Below are 18,093 nucleotides of genomic sequence, written 5' to 3'. Positions count from 1 at the left end.
CAGGCTTGAGCTTCCAACCTCGGTTTTAGCAGACCAATGCTCAAACCACTGAGCTATCCCTCCCCAAGTTATTGCTTGTTTTTGTTTTTGTTTTTGTTTGTTTTAAATTTTTAGCAATTACGCATGGACCCCTACACAAACAACTGGCCTCTACTACTGCTGCAAACGATTATTGGGAGGACATACGTACACTTTTAATGTGAAGTGAGGAAGTGAGTTCTATGTTAGAAATGCATCTGAAAAGTTTGTATTGCTAAATCCAGACTTACGGTGTGATTATGGCAGAGAAAAGTATGCTTCTCTATTAGGGAGGATGAAAAGGCTGAACTTTTTTTTTTGCAGGATCACTCAAAAATTAATAAGGAATACTTTGGATCATATTGCTCTACCATCATACTGTCTTAGAGCTGCTACTTCAATTTTAGCAACATTTTTGTAACAGCTAAAATTGTTTTATACAAATTTAAGAAGAAAAGCAATAGTTAAAAGACAGCTTTGACTTACAAACAGCTGAATGCAACTGCAGGACCAGTCAGCCTGTGCAATCTTAATTCAGCACTTTTGCACATATACATTATGATCAGGGACAGATTTAGGCGCAAGGAAAGAAGCAGTGGAGTCCAGGCAAGCATCCTTGCATTGAACTCAAGGGCCTTCTTTATACCCTGTGATTGCAATTCTCACAACCTGCAGGGGTCATGTGCACAATCCTCTTTAAATTCACTCTCTCTTTCTGGAGTACTGCAAACAATACACCTGGAGTTTTCAGCATCATTGCCTATTAGGTGGAAGATCCTCATGGACAACATTACAAATCTGACCGTAATGCCACAAAGTGACACTTGCAGGGAGAGCCACTTTGACAGTATAGGCCAGTGAGGTACCAGGGTAGTAAGGCTGACAACACTATGACAGATCTGGCGCAGTCAGTCAAGTAAAGCTGAGGCCAGAATCTGACACAAGGAGCAAAGCCTGGAAAACTAGATTATTGATTTCAAATTTCTTTGTCAGTTGTGGTTTGGTACAATACCCTGTTCCAAGTAAATGTTGTATTACTAACTTGGTCGATGGACCTCATGACCACTACCACTTTGATGAGAAGCTGTCTTAACCTCATTGTGCCTTACACGGTCAGTAGATTTGAAGATGCCACCACTGCTGCCAAAAAATGGCAGAAAACTGAGAACAGGAGTCAGCAACCCTTCTGAGGTGGAATGCCAAAATCTGACCTTTTGACCTCTACGTACAGTCCGAGTGCCACTGATGCTTTTAAAGTCACCAACAGTCCTACTTACAGCAGCTTCATTAATAAACAAATTACGATGCAGAACTTTACAATTTAGGTGGTGGTTGGTAGCATTAGCTGGTCTTTTGCTAATCCACAGGCTTTGAGAAAGCTCCTGGCTGCATAGGGGAGGAAGAGCGGGACTGAGATCCCGCCTCATGTGACAATGAAAATTGGCTCATGATCCCTGACTTAGAAATTGAGCCTATCTTCATGGAAACTCATATTCATCAGGAGAGACAGGTTGTTTACAGGAACAGAAATGAGGTAAGAAGAAAAATTCAAGAGGGCAGGGTTTTTGCTTGCTTCTTAATACCACTTCAGTGTCCACTTAAGAAAAGTTTGGACAAATGGAGCACTACAAAAAGATGTGACGAGTGGGTGGGTTGGGGAGGGTGAGGGAAGAGAGTGAAAGGCATTTGTATGACCATAGTAATCTGACAAACAGGAAAAAAAATGAACAATTTTAAGGACCTTCAGCAGATGCTGACACATAGAGAATGTTTGGATATCAATGATAAACACCTTTATGTCAAATTAGACATCTGTCACATTCTGTGACATGGGGCGCACTCTCCACTCGAGTTCTGCAATTCATTCATGACACAGAGCTGAAGGATTGTTTTCCTAAAGTGTGGATAGCTAAGATTTTGCTCCCACTTCCAGTCACAGTTACAAGCAGAAAGTGTAAGTTTCTGAAGCTCAGGCTTATTAAAACAAATATGAAATTGACATCTGCCAACAAGAGACTGACACTGCTTCCTATTTCATCCCTTGAAAATGCCATTGGCTAGTCTTTGGATCTCTCTGATACCATTTTTCAGTTTGTGAAGGCAGCCTTTGGAACTAAAGTACTAAGGTTAATACTCTAAGGCTGTTCATCTACTGGAACACTGGTAAACAGTTCAATTTCTTGCTGTTAGTACATTTCAGTTATTCTTACAATTAAGAAGTTTCTATAAACCCAGAAGAAGCAATTTTTATTTGCTTATATATCATGTGACTAAATACAGCTTTCAAGATCTTAGGGTACAAATTTACTGTTCTAGATGACAGGAATATCTCACGCATCTCATGGGCTACAACCGCAAAAAATAAGGTAACTAAGTTTAACAAGTGGGTAGGTGTGAATGCACAAGGCATAGCCTTTAGTATGATACAGTTTTTAATTACATGAATATGAACTATTTTCCTCAGGTCCCAATTTACTTGACAAGACATTTCCAGTTCTAACCTCCAATCTCTTCTGGATGTTTATCCCCAGTTTCCTTTGTTCCCAACTAGTCTCAGCTCTCCTCCTGCACCCTGGCTCCTCATCTGATTTATCTTTCCTTCTCTTTACCACCACTTTACTGGTTACCAGTCTTAGTCTCCTCATTCAGCTTTGTACAGTTACTCCCCCGCAACTCACATTCCAAGTTTCCCTCCATCTATGAGGCTCCAGTTCCAGTTCTTCTCCCTTCCCTCTGTGTTCACTGTCTCAATCTTCTTGCCCCTGTCTCGGGTTCATCTCTCTCCCTCTGTGCAATCCATCCGGCAGCTTTCTCAGCCCACCAGTCTCCTGGTTCTCAGTTCTGGGGCTTAAAACTATTTGAGTTTGGAAATCAATTATGGAACTTATTTCGACTTGAAGATTATTGCATATTTTGAGAAGGATTATAGAAAAACATTCTTCCTTCATGTGGCAGTCAAAATCCAGAGTCAGTATGTTATATTGGTCATCAGCTATAGTAGTATTATACATTCCTACATACACACCCTCCACTACAGCTGATGTCATGACTAACATGTCAGTTTGTTGAAAGCAGGTCTGTATATTAATTTGATATTTGCAATATCAACAGCAGTAGAGAAATCAGAACTTTGTGTTTGCATCTATGCAAGTAAAATGCTTTTAAAAGTTAAAATGCATGAATTATTAATTTGTAAACTTTAATATTCCAGGATACAAGCTTTTATTAAAAAGCGAGATAGTGAAACCATATAGTGGGGTTGTGGGAGCTTTTTTTTTCCTTTTTCTTTTTTACTGTTACGTAGTACATCCGCTCAGTATTAAGTACACACTGGAGGTAACGATCTTACCTGTTTATCGTTAACAGAGTACTTTTCAATTTCTTTCTTTGTCTGCAAGAGCTTGTTCTAAAATGAACATAAAGCACATTTAAGACAATGCAATCATGAGAATGTACTACTTTCCGGTATTTCACTGGAGTTAGAAACATTTCTGTAGGTTAATGACGGCTATTTTAGTTTTCAAAAAACAACCCTGCAATTGGCAAGTGCATCAGGCTTTGACTGAAGTTTAAATTGCTATTTTCATTAAGCTTTTAAATTACAGTTTATTTTTTAAACTCTTCCCATCCCCCACCCCCAAAGTTAACACCAGAAAAAGCACTACAATGATGATAATGTTAAGGCTGAAACTAAACACTAAACTCATTTAATTACATGGAGGGATTAGGAATTTGTATGTTATTGCTTCATAAGTTATTGTTTATTTATACGATTATTCAAATAATACCGAAGAACACATGGAATAACCATATAACAAACCAACTAATCATGTATTCCAAAATTGGGAAGAGACAAAGAAATTTTGAAATTTCACTCCCCCCATCCCCAGTATGAGGATAATTCTATATTTATCAGCGTGGTCAAGATTAGGCAAAAAGATAGGTTCAATTATATAAGTAAAACAACAACTAGATCTCTCTGAAAAAAGCCAATTATTTTTATGTTTAATTTCAAAGTTTGCTACAAGTTTCCTAATTCCTCCTCCTTTTTTTCCCCAAATTTATTGACAAAAATCTGAAACCTGGAAAGGTTTCACTTCAGTTTTTCCATTGGAAAAAAACAGATGCTTTCTGAAAATGTTTTATTGTTAGTTAAATTTTTTAAAAATAAAAAATGTTAAAATGTTAAAAATTAGATGAGGTCCAATAGCAATCAACAAACCAATTCAAGAGAAAGATAGAATTAATTCAGGATTTATTTTTATTTTTAAACACTAAGAAATTATTAGAGGCCTGACAGAATTTAGAGAACACTCCAAGTACACATTGTCAAATTTACCCCTTCTTGACAAGAAACTCAGAAGTGGCATAGGACAGACAATTCTGCATTGTATAATTCACTATAGCAGCAGGATTCACAGCTATACTGTATGATGTGGGATTTCAATCTGCTAGACATCTGTTGGGATTAAAACAACACAGGAGTGCACAGATTACCCAACATATTCGAGAATTTTTTATTTCTGAAAATGGAGAAAGCTACAAGGAAAGAAGCTGTTCTAGATGTGATTTTGACTAACAGGGAGGAAGTAGTTGAGAATCTAAAAGTGAAGGACAACTTGGATGAAGATGATCGTGACATTTTAGAGTTTACAAATCTAAGGAATGGTAGGAAGGGGAACAGTAAAATAAAGACAATGTATTTCAAAAAGGCAGACTTAGCAAATTCAGAATCGGTGAGTAAGATGTCAGGACAAGCAAGTCAGAGGAAAAACAACTGAAGACAGTTGGCAGTTTTTCAGAAGAGACGTTATGAAAGGCACAAGAATAAAAAACATTCCACTCTATATGAAAGATAGGAAGTATGAGAAGAGACCACCCTGGTTTAAACCAGGAGACTGTAAATGATGTTTAAAAGAAAGTCAAAAGGAAGATCGACTGAAAGTGGAAATTAGGGTAAATTACAAATCATGAATATAAGCAAATAGCACAACAATGTAGCGGCAAATTTGAAAAGGTCAAGGCACAAAGTGAGCTCAAACTAGCAAGAGACATAAAGGGTAACAAGAAAACATTCTACAAATACATTGTAAAAGCATGAGGAAGAGCCAGGAGAGGATAAGCCCCCTACTCAATGAAGAGGGAAAAAACAGAAACAGAAAAAGTGGAAATGGCAGGGGTACTTAATGACTTCTTTGTTTCAGATTTCACCAAAAAGTTTTGAGATGATTGGACACCTAACATAGTGAATGGCAGTGAAAATGGTGTAAGTTCAGAAGCTAAAATAGGGAAAGAAAAAATTAAAAACTATGTTGACAATTTAGATGTCTTCAAGTCACCAGGACCTGATGAAATGCATCCTAGAATGACTGAAGGAGCTGACTGAAGAGATATCTGAGCCATTAGCTGCTATCTTTGAAAAATCATGGAATACAGCAGAGATCCCCCAAAAACTGGAAAAGGGCAAACACAGTGCCCATCTAGAAAAAGGGAAACAACAAAAACAACAACGTAGGATATGACAGACCAGTAAGCTTAAATTCTATACCTGTGAAGGAGAATGGATCAAATAGTTAAAGAACCAATTTGCAAACAGCTAGAAGATAACAATGTGACAAGTAACAGCCTACATGTTCTTTTTCAAGAAAAAATCATATCTAACCAACATGACTGCTTTCTTTGACAGGGTGACAAGCCTTGTGGATGAGAGGAAAACAGTACAAAGTCATATACAGACTTTAAAAGTCATCTGATACAGTCTTTCGTGACTGACTCATTAATAAACTAGAGAAATGCCACTTTAATGTAGCTACTATAAGGTGGGCACATAACAGTTGCAAAACTGTTCCAGAGAATTATCATCAAAGGTTCCCAGTCATTTTGGCAAGGCATTACAAGTGGGGTTCTGTAGAGATCAGTTCTGGGTCTGGATCTGTTCAATACCTTCATCAGTGATTTAGAAAATGGCATGGAGAGTACATTCTGCAGATGATACGAAGCTGGGAGGGGTTGCAAGTGCTTTGGAGGATAGAATGAAAATTCAAAATGCTCTGGACAAACTGGAGAAATGCTCTGAGGTAAACAGGATGAAATTCAATACGCACAAATGCAAAGTATTCCACTTAGGAAGAAACAATCAGCTGCACACATACAGAACAGGAAATGACTACCTAGGAAAGCACTATTATAGAAAGGGATCTTGGGGTCATGACAGACTACATGCTAAATTAGGGATATTAGATCCCGTTTAATTAGTTAAACAGGTGTGGGAGGTGGGTGGGTGGCTGGGCTGGAGCAACCATCCTGTTGTGGACAGGGACTACTCCGACCAGGCTGGAACATCGCTGCTTGTGGCACATTGGAGACCCCGGCTGCTTCGGCCCAGTTGGAGCATCTCTGCTGCCAGCGCAGGTGCAGGTGGAAAGAGCTCCAGTGTAGCCAGAGCACCCACCATCCACAGTGGCCCAGCCTGGGAGCAATGAGGGCAGGGGCGCTCTGGCTGGGCTGCAGCAGTCCCCATCTGCAGCAGCCCCAGGCACAGCGTAGTGTGCTCCAGTCTGGCCAGAGAAGTCCAGATCCACAGCAGGGCTGCTCCAGACCCTACTGGTTAAAGAATTATACTTTACCATCCCTAAGTTAAATGTGCGCCAACTGCATAACACTTTTGCAAAGCAAAACAAAAAAGCAAATATAATTCTGGCATGTATTAGCACGAGTATCGTATGCAGGATGTGAAAAGTAATTCTACTACACTCCACACTGATTAGGCCTCAACTGGAGTATTGTGTCCAGCTATGAGCACCATATTTTAGGAAGGATGGAAACAAATTGCTAAAAGCCCAGAGAGAGCAACAAAAATGATTAAAGGTCTAGAAAACATGACCCATGAGGAAAGACTGAAAAATAATTGGATTTGTTTGTCTGGGAAAGGGAAGACGTAGAAGGCACATGATAATAGCTTTGAAGTACCTAAAAGGTTGTTACAAGGAGGAGTGAGAAAAATTATTCTTTTCAACCTCTGATAGGAAAAAAAGCAGTGGGCTTATATTGCAGCAAGTGATGTTTAGGTTTGACACTAGGAAAAGCTTCTAGTCAGAGTGGTTTAGCAGTGGAATAAATTGCCTAGGGAAGCTGTGGAATATCCACCAATGAGGATTTTACAGAGCAGGTTAGACAAACATCTGTCAGGATGGTCTAAATAATGGCATGTTTCTAACACGACTGCAGAGGACTGGACTTGATGACCTCTTGAGATTCTTTCCAGACCTATGATGTTTTGAAGACCCTATCTTTAGACTCATACAAACCCAGTCAATAGAATATTTGAGTAAATTCAATACATTTTATTCTCAAAGCTATGCACATACCATCAATAATGAATAGCATGCTACTAAACTTCATGGTCCACTTTCACAAATTTCACAGCCAAAGCATTTTAAAAATCTTGAAGGTCAGTGTTTCAGACATTCAGATATGAAATTTCAGTGATTTGAAAACAGCAAAATATAAACATGTTAAGCCCTTAAGACGCAGCATTTCTCAAACTCTGGGTCCTGAACCAAAAATGGAGGTGGGGGGAGGTCACAAGTCTATTATAGCAAAAACAATGAGGGGTCCTGTGGCACCTTATAGACTAACAGAAATGTACGAGCATAAGCTTTCGTGGGCAAAGACCCACTTCATCAGATACAGGTAGTGGAAATTTACAGAGGCAGGTATAAATAAGTTTATTAATAAGTCTATATAAAGTACAAATAAGTCTATTATAGGGTGTCACAGTATTGCCACCATTATTTCTACACTGCCTTCAGAGCTGTACGGCCAGAAAGCAGCAACAGCTGCCCAGCTCTGCACTACCAACCAGCAGCAGCATAGATGTACAGGTGGCAATACCATGAAGCTCTAGAATACCCTTGCAACAGCCTTTTGGATTGGGACCGCAGATTGAGAAACACTGTGTACTTTTGTATACTTTTTCCTCATAGCATGGGGTACCTTTTAAAATATAGGTTAAAATTACATAAATCAAATTTCACAGTAGTGGCAATGAATTTTGCAGGGTCCTACTGACGAGAACAAACTATAACAACAAATGTTGGACTGTATTCCATAAGATGTAAAGACAGAAGAAACTAGGCTTTTCCAAATGAAAGTATAACTCCAGGGAAGAAAGAAGTTACATGTTCTTGAGAGCAACAGCTCCCAGAAACAAAACAGCCAATGTAAACATAAACGTTTCAAGTCACTAACATTACTAAATCAGATTCTGAATTTGTCGTTATGTTTTAGTAACAAGATAGTAATTCACTCACTTTGCTTAGCTAGTGAAAGCCTCATGGTATTTTAGTTACTTTGATTAAAATATTCATCAGCAACACATTGTGAACAACTGCAGCCAAGCTCCATATTACAACACATCCCTATTTTAAACAGATTTGGACATAATTTAATTAGTAATCATACACATTAAAAGTTACCTCGTTTCTTGCAATCAGAGTTATAAATGCACCCTGCTTATAGCATTCAATAGCAACACATTTTCCAATTCCACTGGAACCTCCAGTTACCTTAAAAAAGAAAAAAAAAAAAAAAGAGCGAGAGAGAGAGAGAGACATCATTTAGATAATGTTATTACTACTTGCAACTTTACCAATAATCCATTATTCTCATCTCCTAACACTACAAATCACAACTAGAGGCTCACAATTCTTAATCATTCTCTGAAATAGATCGAAGACGACAATCTAGCCAAGATACATTGTAAAAAAGTGACTATGCAAAAAACAGGAGCTCCTTACATCAAGAGGTTTTTAAATGTTTCTCTTTTACTTCAGTATTAGGTGTATATGCAATCTGATACCAATATTCAGTGTTTATCATACTGCAACCTTTCACCTATAATCTGAATGTATCGTTAGCCCCTATCCTAAGCCTCATTTCTGTCTGACCTGATATTTTTCTTGTCTCTTATCTACTGCATATGAATTTTATCTGTCAAACTCAGTTGTAACATAGTGAGTGCTGCAAAACAACTCATACAAAGATTTCTGCAAGAAGGCAAGACAGTTCATAGCAAACTTTAAAGCAGAATGAATACAGTACTGTCCGGTCAGCCTTTTAATATATTACTATTAACTACAGCACAAAATGCCAAATACATTGTTGTATCTATGTAGTAGCAACAGAAATCAGTTGTATAAAAAAGAACTTACAGTAAACCCCCAAAATGCATTATTTTGAGGTGCGCTTAACTTGCATTAACGTGAGTTAAGCACAACTTGAAGCCACTCTACAGCTTTCTGTCCCCTGACTTACTCCAGCTGGGGGGAAGCCTGGCAGGCAGCCACAGTGGTGTGGCTTCTCCCCAGATCACTCTGGGAGCCAGGAAACTGGCCAGCACAGAGCGGTGCCAGGCTGCTGCCTGGTGACCAGCTCCCCATTGGCAGGAGCGCATAAACTGACCAGCTCCAGAGCTGAGCAGTTTCCTGGCTCTTGTGAGCAGCAGGGAGCTAGAGCTTGGCTCCCAGCTCTCCCCAGCTCACAGGAGACAGAAAATTGTCTCCTCTGAGTGGTGAGGGAGCTGGAGCCTGGCTACCATCTCCCCACCATTCAAAGAAGGCAGCTCACCCAAGTTATGCAAAAGTTCAGCTTCCACAGTGGTTGCCAAGAACGCAACCTCCACGTAAGTCAGGGGTCTACTGTAATGCAACTTTGCTCAGTGAAGATATAATCGTGCAAAAAATCCAAAGTCCATATAACCTTATGACTCAAAGTACCTTATTCTCCCTTAAACAATCAGCCAATTCAACTGAATTATAAAATTAAGTATCACTATTGAGAATATTCCTCTTTTGTGCTTTTTCCCCCTAAAATTGTGTGTGTGTGTATTATATATATTTTGTTCTTATTGATCAGACATACTGAAAACGAATGTTCAGATCACTTGGGTATTTTACTGATTTTTGTGTAATTCCCCTTTTTGAAATTAAATACCAGAGTGTTGGACTGTTGCGGTGTTCTTCCCAACACAGGAATATTAAATGTTATTATGTTATGGTCACTATTTCCAAGCAGGTCCTGTAATAGTTAGCTCTTGGACCAGATCCTGTGTTCCACTCAGTACTAAATCAAGAATTGCCTCTCCCCTTGTGGGTTCCTATACCAGCTGCTCCAAGAAGCAGTCATTTAAGGCATCAAGAAATGCTCTCTCTGAATCCCATCCTGAGGTGACATGTACCCAGTCAATATGGGGATAATTGAAATCCCCTATTATTACTGAGGTTTTTATTTTGATTAGAGAGACAAAGTGGAAGTGACGAAAATAGAAAGGAACATAAACATTGCCAAATTAAATGTAAAAATGTAATAAGAAAAGCCAAAAAAGATTTTGAAGAACAGTTAGTCATAATTTCAAAAAACAATAGTAAAATGTTTTTTAAGTACATTAGAAGCAGGAAGCCTGCTAAAAAAGCAGTGGGGCCCCTGAACGAGAGAGACATAAAAGGAGCAATCAAGGAAGATAATGCCATTGCGGAAAAACTAAATGATTTCTTTGCTTCAGTCTTCACGGCTGAGGATGTTAGAGAGATTCCCAAATCTGAACCATCCTTTATAGGTGACAAATCTGAGGAACTGTCCCAGATTGAAGTGTCATTAGAGGAGGTTTTGGAACTAATTGATAAGCTAAACAGTCACAAGTCTCTAGGACCAGATGGTATTCACCCAAGGGTTCTGAAAGAACTCAAATGTGAAATTGCAGAACTATTAACAGCGGTTTGTAACCTATCCTTTAAATCGGCTTCAGTACCCAACGATTGGAAGACAGCTAATATAACACCAATATTTAAAAAGGGCTCTAAAGGAGACCCTAGCAATTATAGACCAGTAAGTCTAACATCAGTACCGGGCAAATTAGTAGAAACAATAGTAAAGAATAAAATTGTCAGATACATAGAAGAACATGATTTGTTGAGCAAAAGTCAACATGGTTTCTGTAAAGGGAAGTCGTGTCTTACTAATCTATTAGAGTTCTCTGAAGGGGTTAACAAGCATGCGAACAGGGGGAATCCAGTAGACACAGTATACTTAGATTTCCAGAAAGCCTTTGACACGGTCCCTCACCAAAGGTTCTTATGTAAATTAGGTGGTCATGGGATAGGAGGAAAGATCCTTTCATGGATTGGGAACTGGTTAAAAAACAGGAAACAAAGGGTAGGAATAAATGGTAAATTTTCACAATGGAAGAGGGTAACTAGTGGCGTTCCCCAAGGGTCAGTCCTGGGACCAATCTTGTTCAACTTATTCGTCAATGACCTAGAGAAAGGGGTAAACAGTGAGGTGGCAAAGTTTGCAGATGACACCAAACTGTTCAGGATAGTCAAAACCAAAGCAGACTGTGAAGAACTTCAAAAAGATCTCAGCAAACTGAGTGATTGGGCAGCAAAATGGCAAATGAAATTTAATGTGGGTAAGTGTAAGGTAATGCACATTGGGAAAAATAACCCCAATTACACATACAATATGATGGGGGCAAATTTAGATACAACAGATCAGGAAAGGGATCTTGGAATTATAGTGGATAGTTCTCTGAAAGCATCCACGCAGTGTGCAGCGGCAATCAGTAAAGCAAACAGGATGTTAGGAATAATTAAAAAAGGGATAGAAAATAAGACAAAGAATATCTTACTTCCCCTGTATAAAACTATGGTACACCCGCATCTTGAGTAGTGCATGCAGATGTGGTCTCCTCACCTCAAAAAAGATATATTGGCATTAGAAAAGGTTCAGAAAAGAGCAACTAAAATGATTAAGGGTTTGGAACAGGTCCCATGTGAGGAGAGACTAGAGAGACTTAGGGGCAATATGATAGTGGTATATAAAATCATGAATGGTGTGGAGAAAGTGAATACAGAAAAGTTATTTACTTCTTCCCATCATATAAGAACTAGAGGACACCAACTGAGATTAATGGGTAGCAGGTTCAAAACTAATAAAAGAAAATTTTTCTTCACACAGCGCACAGACAACCTGTGGAACTCCTTGCCAGAGGACGCTGTGAAGGCCAGGACTCTAACAGAGTTTAAAAAAGAGCTCAATAAATGTTTGGAGGTTAGGTCCATAGATGGCTATTAGCAAGGGGTAAGGTAGACGGCGGGAGATGGATGGCAGGAGACAAATCGCTTGATCACTGTCTTCGGTTCACCTCCTCTGGGGCACCTGGCATTTGCTACTGTCGGCAGACATGATACTGGGCTAGATGGACCTTTGGTCTGACCCAGTATGGCCATTCTTATGTTAGTATTACAGATTTTTAGCCCAAATTTTCCTTCTACTTTTAAACTAGAAACCCTGTAAACTGTAAAACCGAGCAAAATTCAGTTCTTTACATATCTAAACTTTTCAATGCAACAGCTAGGCAATATAATTAACAAAACCATGGTATTTTAAATATCTAGTATCAAGTCCTTTTCATGATTCTTTTGTTGGGTTTTAAAGAGATGAATGAAAAAGGTGTTTGTGATTGTTTTAGCAATTAAATCAGAAAACATTTTCCTAGCACTTTTTTTCAAAAAGACTTAAAATGAAGTATTATGAAAACTGACTCTCATATTATTCTTTTCATCCCAGGATGTCAAAAGAGAGGAGGGTATGATTCTCTGTATTACAGATGGCGAAATCACATCCCTATTTCATAAACTACATCTCTATTTTAACACTTTAGGACATTACTAAATGAACATACATATAAAAAAGTTACTCAACTTCTTGCAATCAGTTATAAAACCATGTTCAGACAATTCAATAGCTACACATTTTCCAAAACTTAGGCAAAAGTTGAGTTAGCAAAAGAAGACGAACGACTAGCTCTCCTGATCCCCAACCCAGCACTCCATCCACTAACCATGTTGCTTCCTTGCCTGCTTCTACCAGTACCTACAATTTCATGATTTTACTCATTTAAAAATAAAGCTATCCTTAACTTGTGTTCCATTACCAGAAGCTGGAGGGAATTACGAATCAGAATCAGAACTAAGAATCACTACACTAAGGCATAAAATCAATTTAAGATACACAGATCCAGCTACAAGAATTGCATAGGTGGAGTCAACATACCTTAAATCGAGTTTGCTGCCTCTCTCACACTGGGCAGTTGATGGGAGAAACTCTCCTGTCGATTTCCCTTATTCCTCTGGTGAGGAGTGCCAGGGTCAAATGCCTAATTGTTTGATTCAGTAACACCCTGCTGGGCACACTAAACCAAACCGTGGAAGATCAAGCGCCAGCACATCAATCTTCTGGTAATTAGAGACATGCCATAGGTTCTCTTCCCAACTCTGATACACTGGCTTTGGCAAACTCATTTAAACTTCCATGCCTCAGTTTTTGCATACAAAGAAGGCCAGTGCCAAAAAATATAAATCACTTGGGGTTAGAAATGTGGTGATCTTTCCACCCCAAATAAACTACATCATCTTTGAATGCAGATGAACAAGGCAATCAGTTATAATGGTTATGGTTATTGCCATCACCTTATCACCATGGGAGTGCTTTTTAAACTGATCCTTCAGTTAATCAAAAGGCAGAGGCTGCCACAAACTTCTTTTGCTAGGTCACCCTGAGGGCAGCTGGGCACAACTGGGGTCAAGGAAACTTGCTGCTTTTAGAGCAAATACACTGCATGGGTATGTGCGCGTGTGTGTGTATATATATATATATATATATATATATATATATATATATACTCACACACATCCATATACAATCACACTATGGTTTTTGCGTTATACTCCCAAGCCAAACACTATGTGAAAGTATATACATATAGTAAAGATGCACACACATACACACATCTATACATACTCATATACCTCCCCCACTATAAGCATGTGGCTAGACACATGCAGCCCCGTACAGCCCCATCCCATATACATCTATATATATATATATATATATACACATACACACACACACACACACAGGCATTACATCCCCACCTCACTTACACATGCCTCTGCATACCCTCATCGCAGGGTACAGATATGTCAGGGTGTGTACACACGCGCTCGCTCTCTCTCTCTCACCCACACACCCACCCCTCTCTCCTGGAGACACCGGCCCCCACCCCAAGAAACCAGAGCAAGGCGGCATCTTCGCCACCCCAGCAGCCGGGCCCGGGCGCCCACCCCGCAGGACTATGGGGGGGGAGGCGGAAGCAGCGCCGGACGGGGCGGGCGGGCGAGGGCACCCCCCCCACTCACCACGACGTGGGCGCCGGGCAGCTTGAGGGGCTTGGGGCTGATGAGCGGCGACACCATGTAGAGCAGCAGCACGAAGGCCACGACGCAGGCGGCCGCCAGCAGCAGCAGCAACATGGCTCGGGGCGGGCTTCGGCGACCGCGACCGGCAGCGCCACAGACCAACACTCTCCGCAGCGCCCGCAGCTCTAGCCACTGCCCCTAGGCTGCCACGGCCACGGACGGACGGGCAGCGGCTCCGCTCCGTGATTGGCCCGCGGGACGGGTTAGGTGCGAGCGGATTGGCTAGAAAGCCGGGTTGGAGGTCGGTTGGGCGGGATCCTGCCCGAGGATTGGCCAGCGAGGCGGAAGGTGCGCGGGGATTTGCCCCCTCGTGGTGCGTCCTGGGTCGCAGTTCGTTGGAGGCAAGGGGCGGGGGAGCGAGCGAGGAGGGCGGGCTGGAGCCAATGAGCAGCTGGAAGGCGCACGCGGGGAGAGGCGCGGCCGGAGGGTGAGGCCGGCGCGGCGCTCGCGGAGGGCGCGTGGTGTAACGCTGCGGCCCGCGCCCCTGATGGGCAGCGGCTTTCCTCGCCCGGCAGGAAATCCGGGCACCCCTGGGCTGCGATGTGCAGATGCTGAGCACCACTGTTCCCCGTCTGCTGAGCGCTTGGGCGGCCGCCCAGGAGGGATTCCGGTGCCGCCCCCCGCTCCCCCCCCCCGTTAGCGCAGCATTCAGTGTTTCTGCGGGTGTTGCACATCTGCGCAAGACAAGATTTATTCCGCCCATGGATACAAAAATCAGAGGCAACGCTGCTGAGCACCCGAAGCTGCTGCAGCTCCCCGTGGCTGGCACGCAGCAGTACCCCGGTTTTGAGCGCTTAGCCCTTGCGGGGCTGCTGAGTAGCTAAGAGTATCTGGAGCAGCGGCTCAGAGAGCTACTGGTCTGGCTAAAGGGTGCCAGCAAAGTGTTTGCAGGCCTGAATCCAAAGAGTCCAACAGCAGTTAAAAAAACAGAATTGTCTGGGCAATCAGGGCTAAACAATTCCGCGGCTTTCACCAGAATATATATTTGCTATAAGCTTATAGGTAGGGTTACCATATTTGAACTTGCAGAAGAGATGACAGTCCTGGAAGGGAGGATATCTGTATCAGTATCTACCAACTCTTGTATTAACGTTAGTATAAGGTGCCTATGTCTACGTTAGCCCTGGAACTTCGAAAGGGGCATGATAATAAACCTAATTGAAACATGCTAATGAGGTACTGCCATGAATATGCAGCACTTAATTAGCATGATAATGGCACTTAGAAAGTGCCACTTTCGATCACTCGTGGCTCGTCTACATGGGGTCCTTTTTGAAAGGTTCCTGCACACTTCGAAATTCCCTCTTTCCTGTTTGCTTATAGAAGTAAGGGGATTTTGAAGTGTGTGGGGTCCTTTCGAAAAGGACCCTGAGTAGATGAGCTGTGCAAGATTGAAAGCAGCATTTTCAAAGTGGTGCGGCCACCATTATGCTAATAAGGTGCTGCATATTCATAGCAGCGCCTCATTAGCATCTTTCAGTTACGTTCATTATTGTGCCCCTTTCGAAGTCCTGGGGCTAGTGTAGACATAGCTGGTGAGTTGGTAGATACTGATACAAATAAATTCCTTTTCAGGGTTGTCCACTTTTCTGAGAGTTCAATTATGGTAACCCCAATATAGGCCTCTTGAGTCTTCTCAGCCTAGGAAATAATTATCTTCTAACTAAGAAACACCCACAGATTATATTATTAATAATTGTTGTTATACAGTATCTCAAAATTGTACACAGCTATGTACGGAGTAATGAAAACGAGGACTCAGCCCCCAAGGGATTAACAAAAAGATGAAGGGTGTGAAAAATAATACTCGTGAGAAGATTAGAGAGTGGGAGGCAAAGTGGAGCTGAGATGTAGGCAGGGTCTATGCAGTTTTGAAGGTGAGGAAAAGGAGCCTGAATTTAATGAGGTAAAAGGTGATAAGCCAGTGTTATGATTTGTAGGGGCCTGTAAATCCAGGGCTACAGAGATCCATAGATCATATTTACAGCTCAGATGAGGGTACACATTTTCTATACAAATAGGGCTCTACAGATTTGGGAAGTAGCTGGCATAGAGTGAGAAAAGACAGATGATTTCAGCTTAAATGTTTTGAATATAAAGGAGAAGGAGAGAAATTCAAGGAAGCAAGGGAGGAGGAATTATGTTAGTTGAGACACTACCAACATGAGGAAAAGTGGTTTAGTAGCAGGAATGGAAAGAAAATATCGGTGGTAATAATGAAAGTTATTTCAAGGCTCAATGGCTGTTTCTACACAGGCCACAAAGGAAGTGGCATGCTAATACACGGAGCGAAATATGCTAATGAGGCATGGTTGCAAATTTCCCGCACCTCATTAGCATAACGTCACGTGCTTTGGAGTCCGGACTCCAAAATGTCGTGTAGACGCGCAGCCCTGGGGGGGCTTTCAGAAGGAAGTTCTTCTTCTGGAGGCCCCTTCTTCCTGAAAATTTTTGGGAAGACAGGACCTCCAGAAGAAGGACTTCCTTCCGGAAGGCCCCCTGGGGGCTATGCTTGTACACGGCATTTTGGAGTCCGGAAGAACCATTTTCCGGACTCCAAATCACATAACATTATGCTAATGAGGCTCAGGGAATTTGCGTCCACGCCTCATTAGCATCTTTCGCTCCGTGTATTAGCATGCCACTTCCAAAGGAAGTGGCCTGTGTAGAAACGCCCAATGAGAATATGGGAAAAAGAGACCCCAGCAAAAGCTGTGTCCAAGCTCAACCAAAAAAAATATGACATCAAGATCCCTTTGTTATCTGGATTAAGAGCAGGCAATAATCTGGAAACCAAATGAATAGCACTGATGATCTACAGGTAAACAGAAATGCATGTTAATATTCCTGGACATCTCCACAGTATTTAACACGGTCAGCCAAAAGATGGTAGTGATGAGTACTACCACCAGAGCCCTAAATTATCTGAGGTTTAAATATATTCATTTCACCTATGTTACACAACACTTAAAATCTGCTGACTTGGGCTCAGGTGCTTGGGCCAAGGTAGCTGTTTGTAATGTAGCCATTTGGACTGGGCTGCTACCTGAGCTGCCCCTGGAGATAGGGCCACAGCCCGAGACAAACATGTATACAACAAATAAACAGTACCTTCTACACTTGGAAATAAAGTCAAATTTGTTAGGCTATGTCTACACTAGGGGAAAACTTTGAAATGGCCATGCTAATGGCCAAATTGGAGACCAATGATGAGGCAGTGCCTGAATTTTAAATTTTAAAGTGGCTCCTCTGTGAGTTAAAAAAAGCTTTAAAAGTCACTGAGGTTATGCATGTGAATCATGGGAGGGTCCCATCATCTACTGGCCCTGCCAGGGGAAGGGGCTGCCGCGTGTGGGATTGCACATCAGACTGGGAGTGGGGGGACAGGGATTGCCTGGAGAGCTTGCTGCTTAAAGCTGGGCGTAAATTTTAAAGATGCTGCACTAGGAGATGCATGAATTTTGCCCTGCGCTCGGTTGGCAAAAATCATTTGTGACTCACAAAACTTCCAATGTATTCTAGGTGGCCAAATGAGACATCAGTAGGGTGAGCACCCATCCTGTATTTGGGACGCCAAAAAGGCAGCCCTACTTACTTTTTAAAAAGGACTAATTGTCACATATTTGGGCCCTACCCCCACTGACCTTTTCCTTAGTTCCCTGCCTTGAGCCTCTGGGAAGCAGGAGGAGCATGCATCCCTGCTGCTTCCCTGGGGCTCGGGGAGGGTTGGCAGCTGCTGCCTCCTTCCTGGCTCCCC

At 41.6% G+C, this 18,093-nt stretch overlaps 1 protein-coding gene across 1 annotated transcript in view; it reads right to left on the bottom strand.

The window, feature by feature from the left end:
- Positions 1-14,494, bottom strand: part of KDSR (3-ketodihydrosphingosine reductase) — a 50,757-nt gene extending 36,263 nt beyond the window's left edge. The window contains exons 1-3 of the mRNA XM_074987776.1: positions 14,277-14,494; positions 8,496-8,585; positions 3,368-3,424 (exon numbers count right to left, since the gene is read on the bottom strand). Coding sequence (XP_074843877.1) covers positions 3,368-3,424; positions 8,496-8,585; positions 14,277-14,390 — 261 coding nt within the window. The 5' untranslated portion in view covers positions 14,391-14,494. The remainder of the gene's footprint in view (positions 1-3,367; positions 3,425-8,495; positions 8,586-14,276) is intronic.
- Between the last annotated feature and the right edge of the window lie 3,599 nt (positions 14,495-18,093).

The sequence above is a fragment of the Carettochelys insculpta genome, chromosome 2 (assembly GCF_033958435.1).
Source record: "Carettochelys insculpta isolate YL-2023 chromosome 2, ASM3395843v1, whole genome shotgun sequence".
In the NCBI taxonomy this organism is placed as follows: Eukaryota; Metazoa; Chordata; order Testudines; family Carettochelyidae; genus Carettochelys; species Carettochelys insculpta.
Note: the sequence above shows the minus strand (reverse complement) of the source record. Positions and strands in the feature narration are given on the sequence as shown.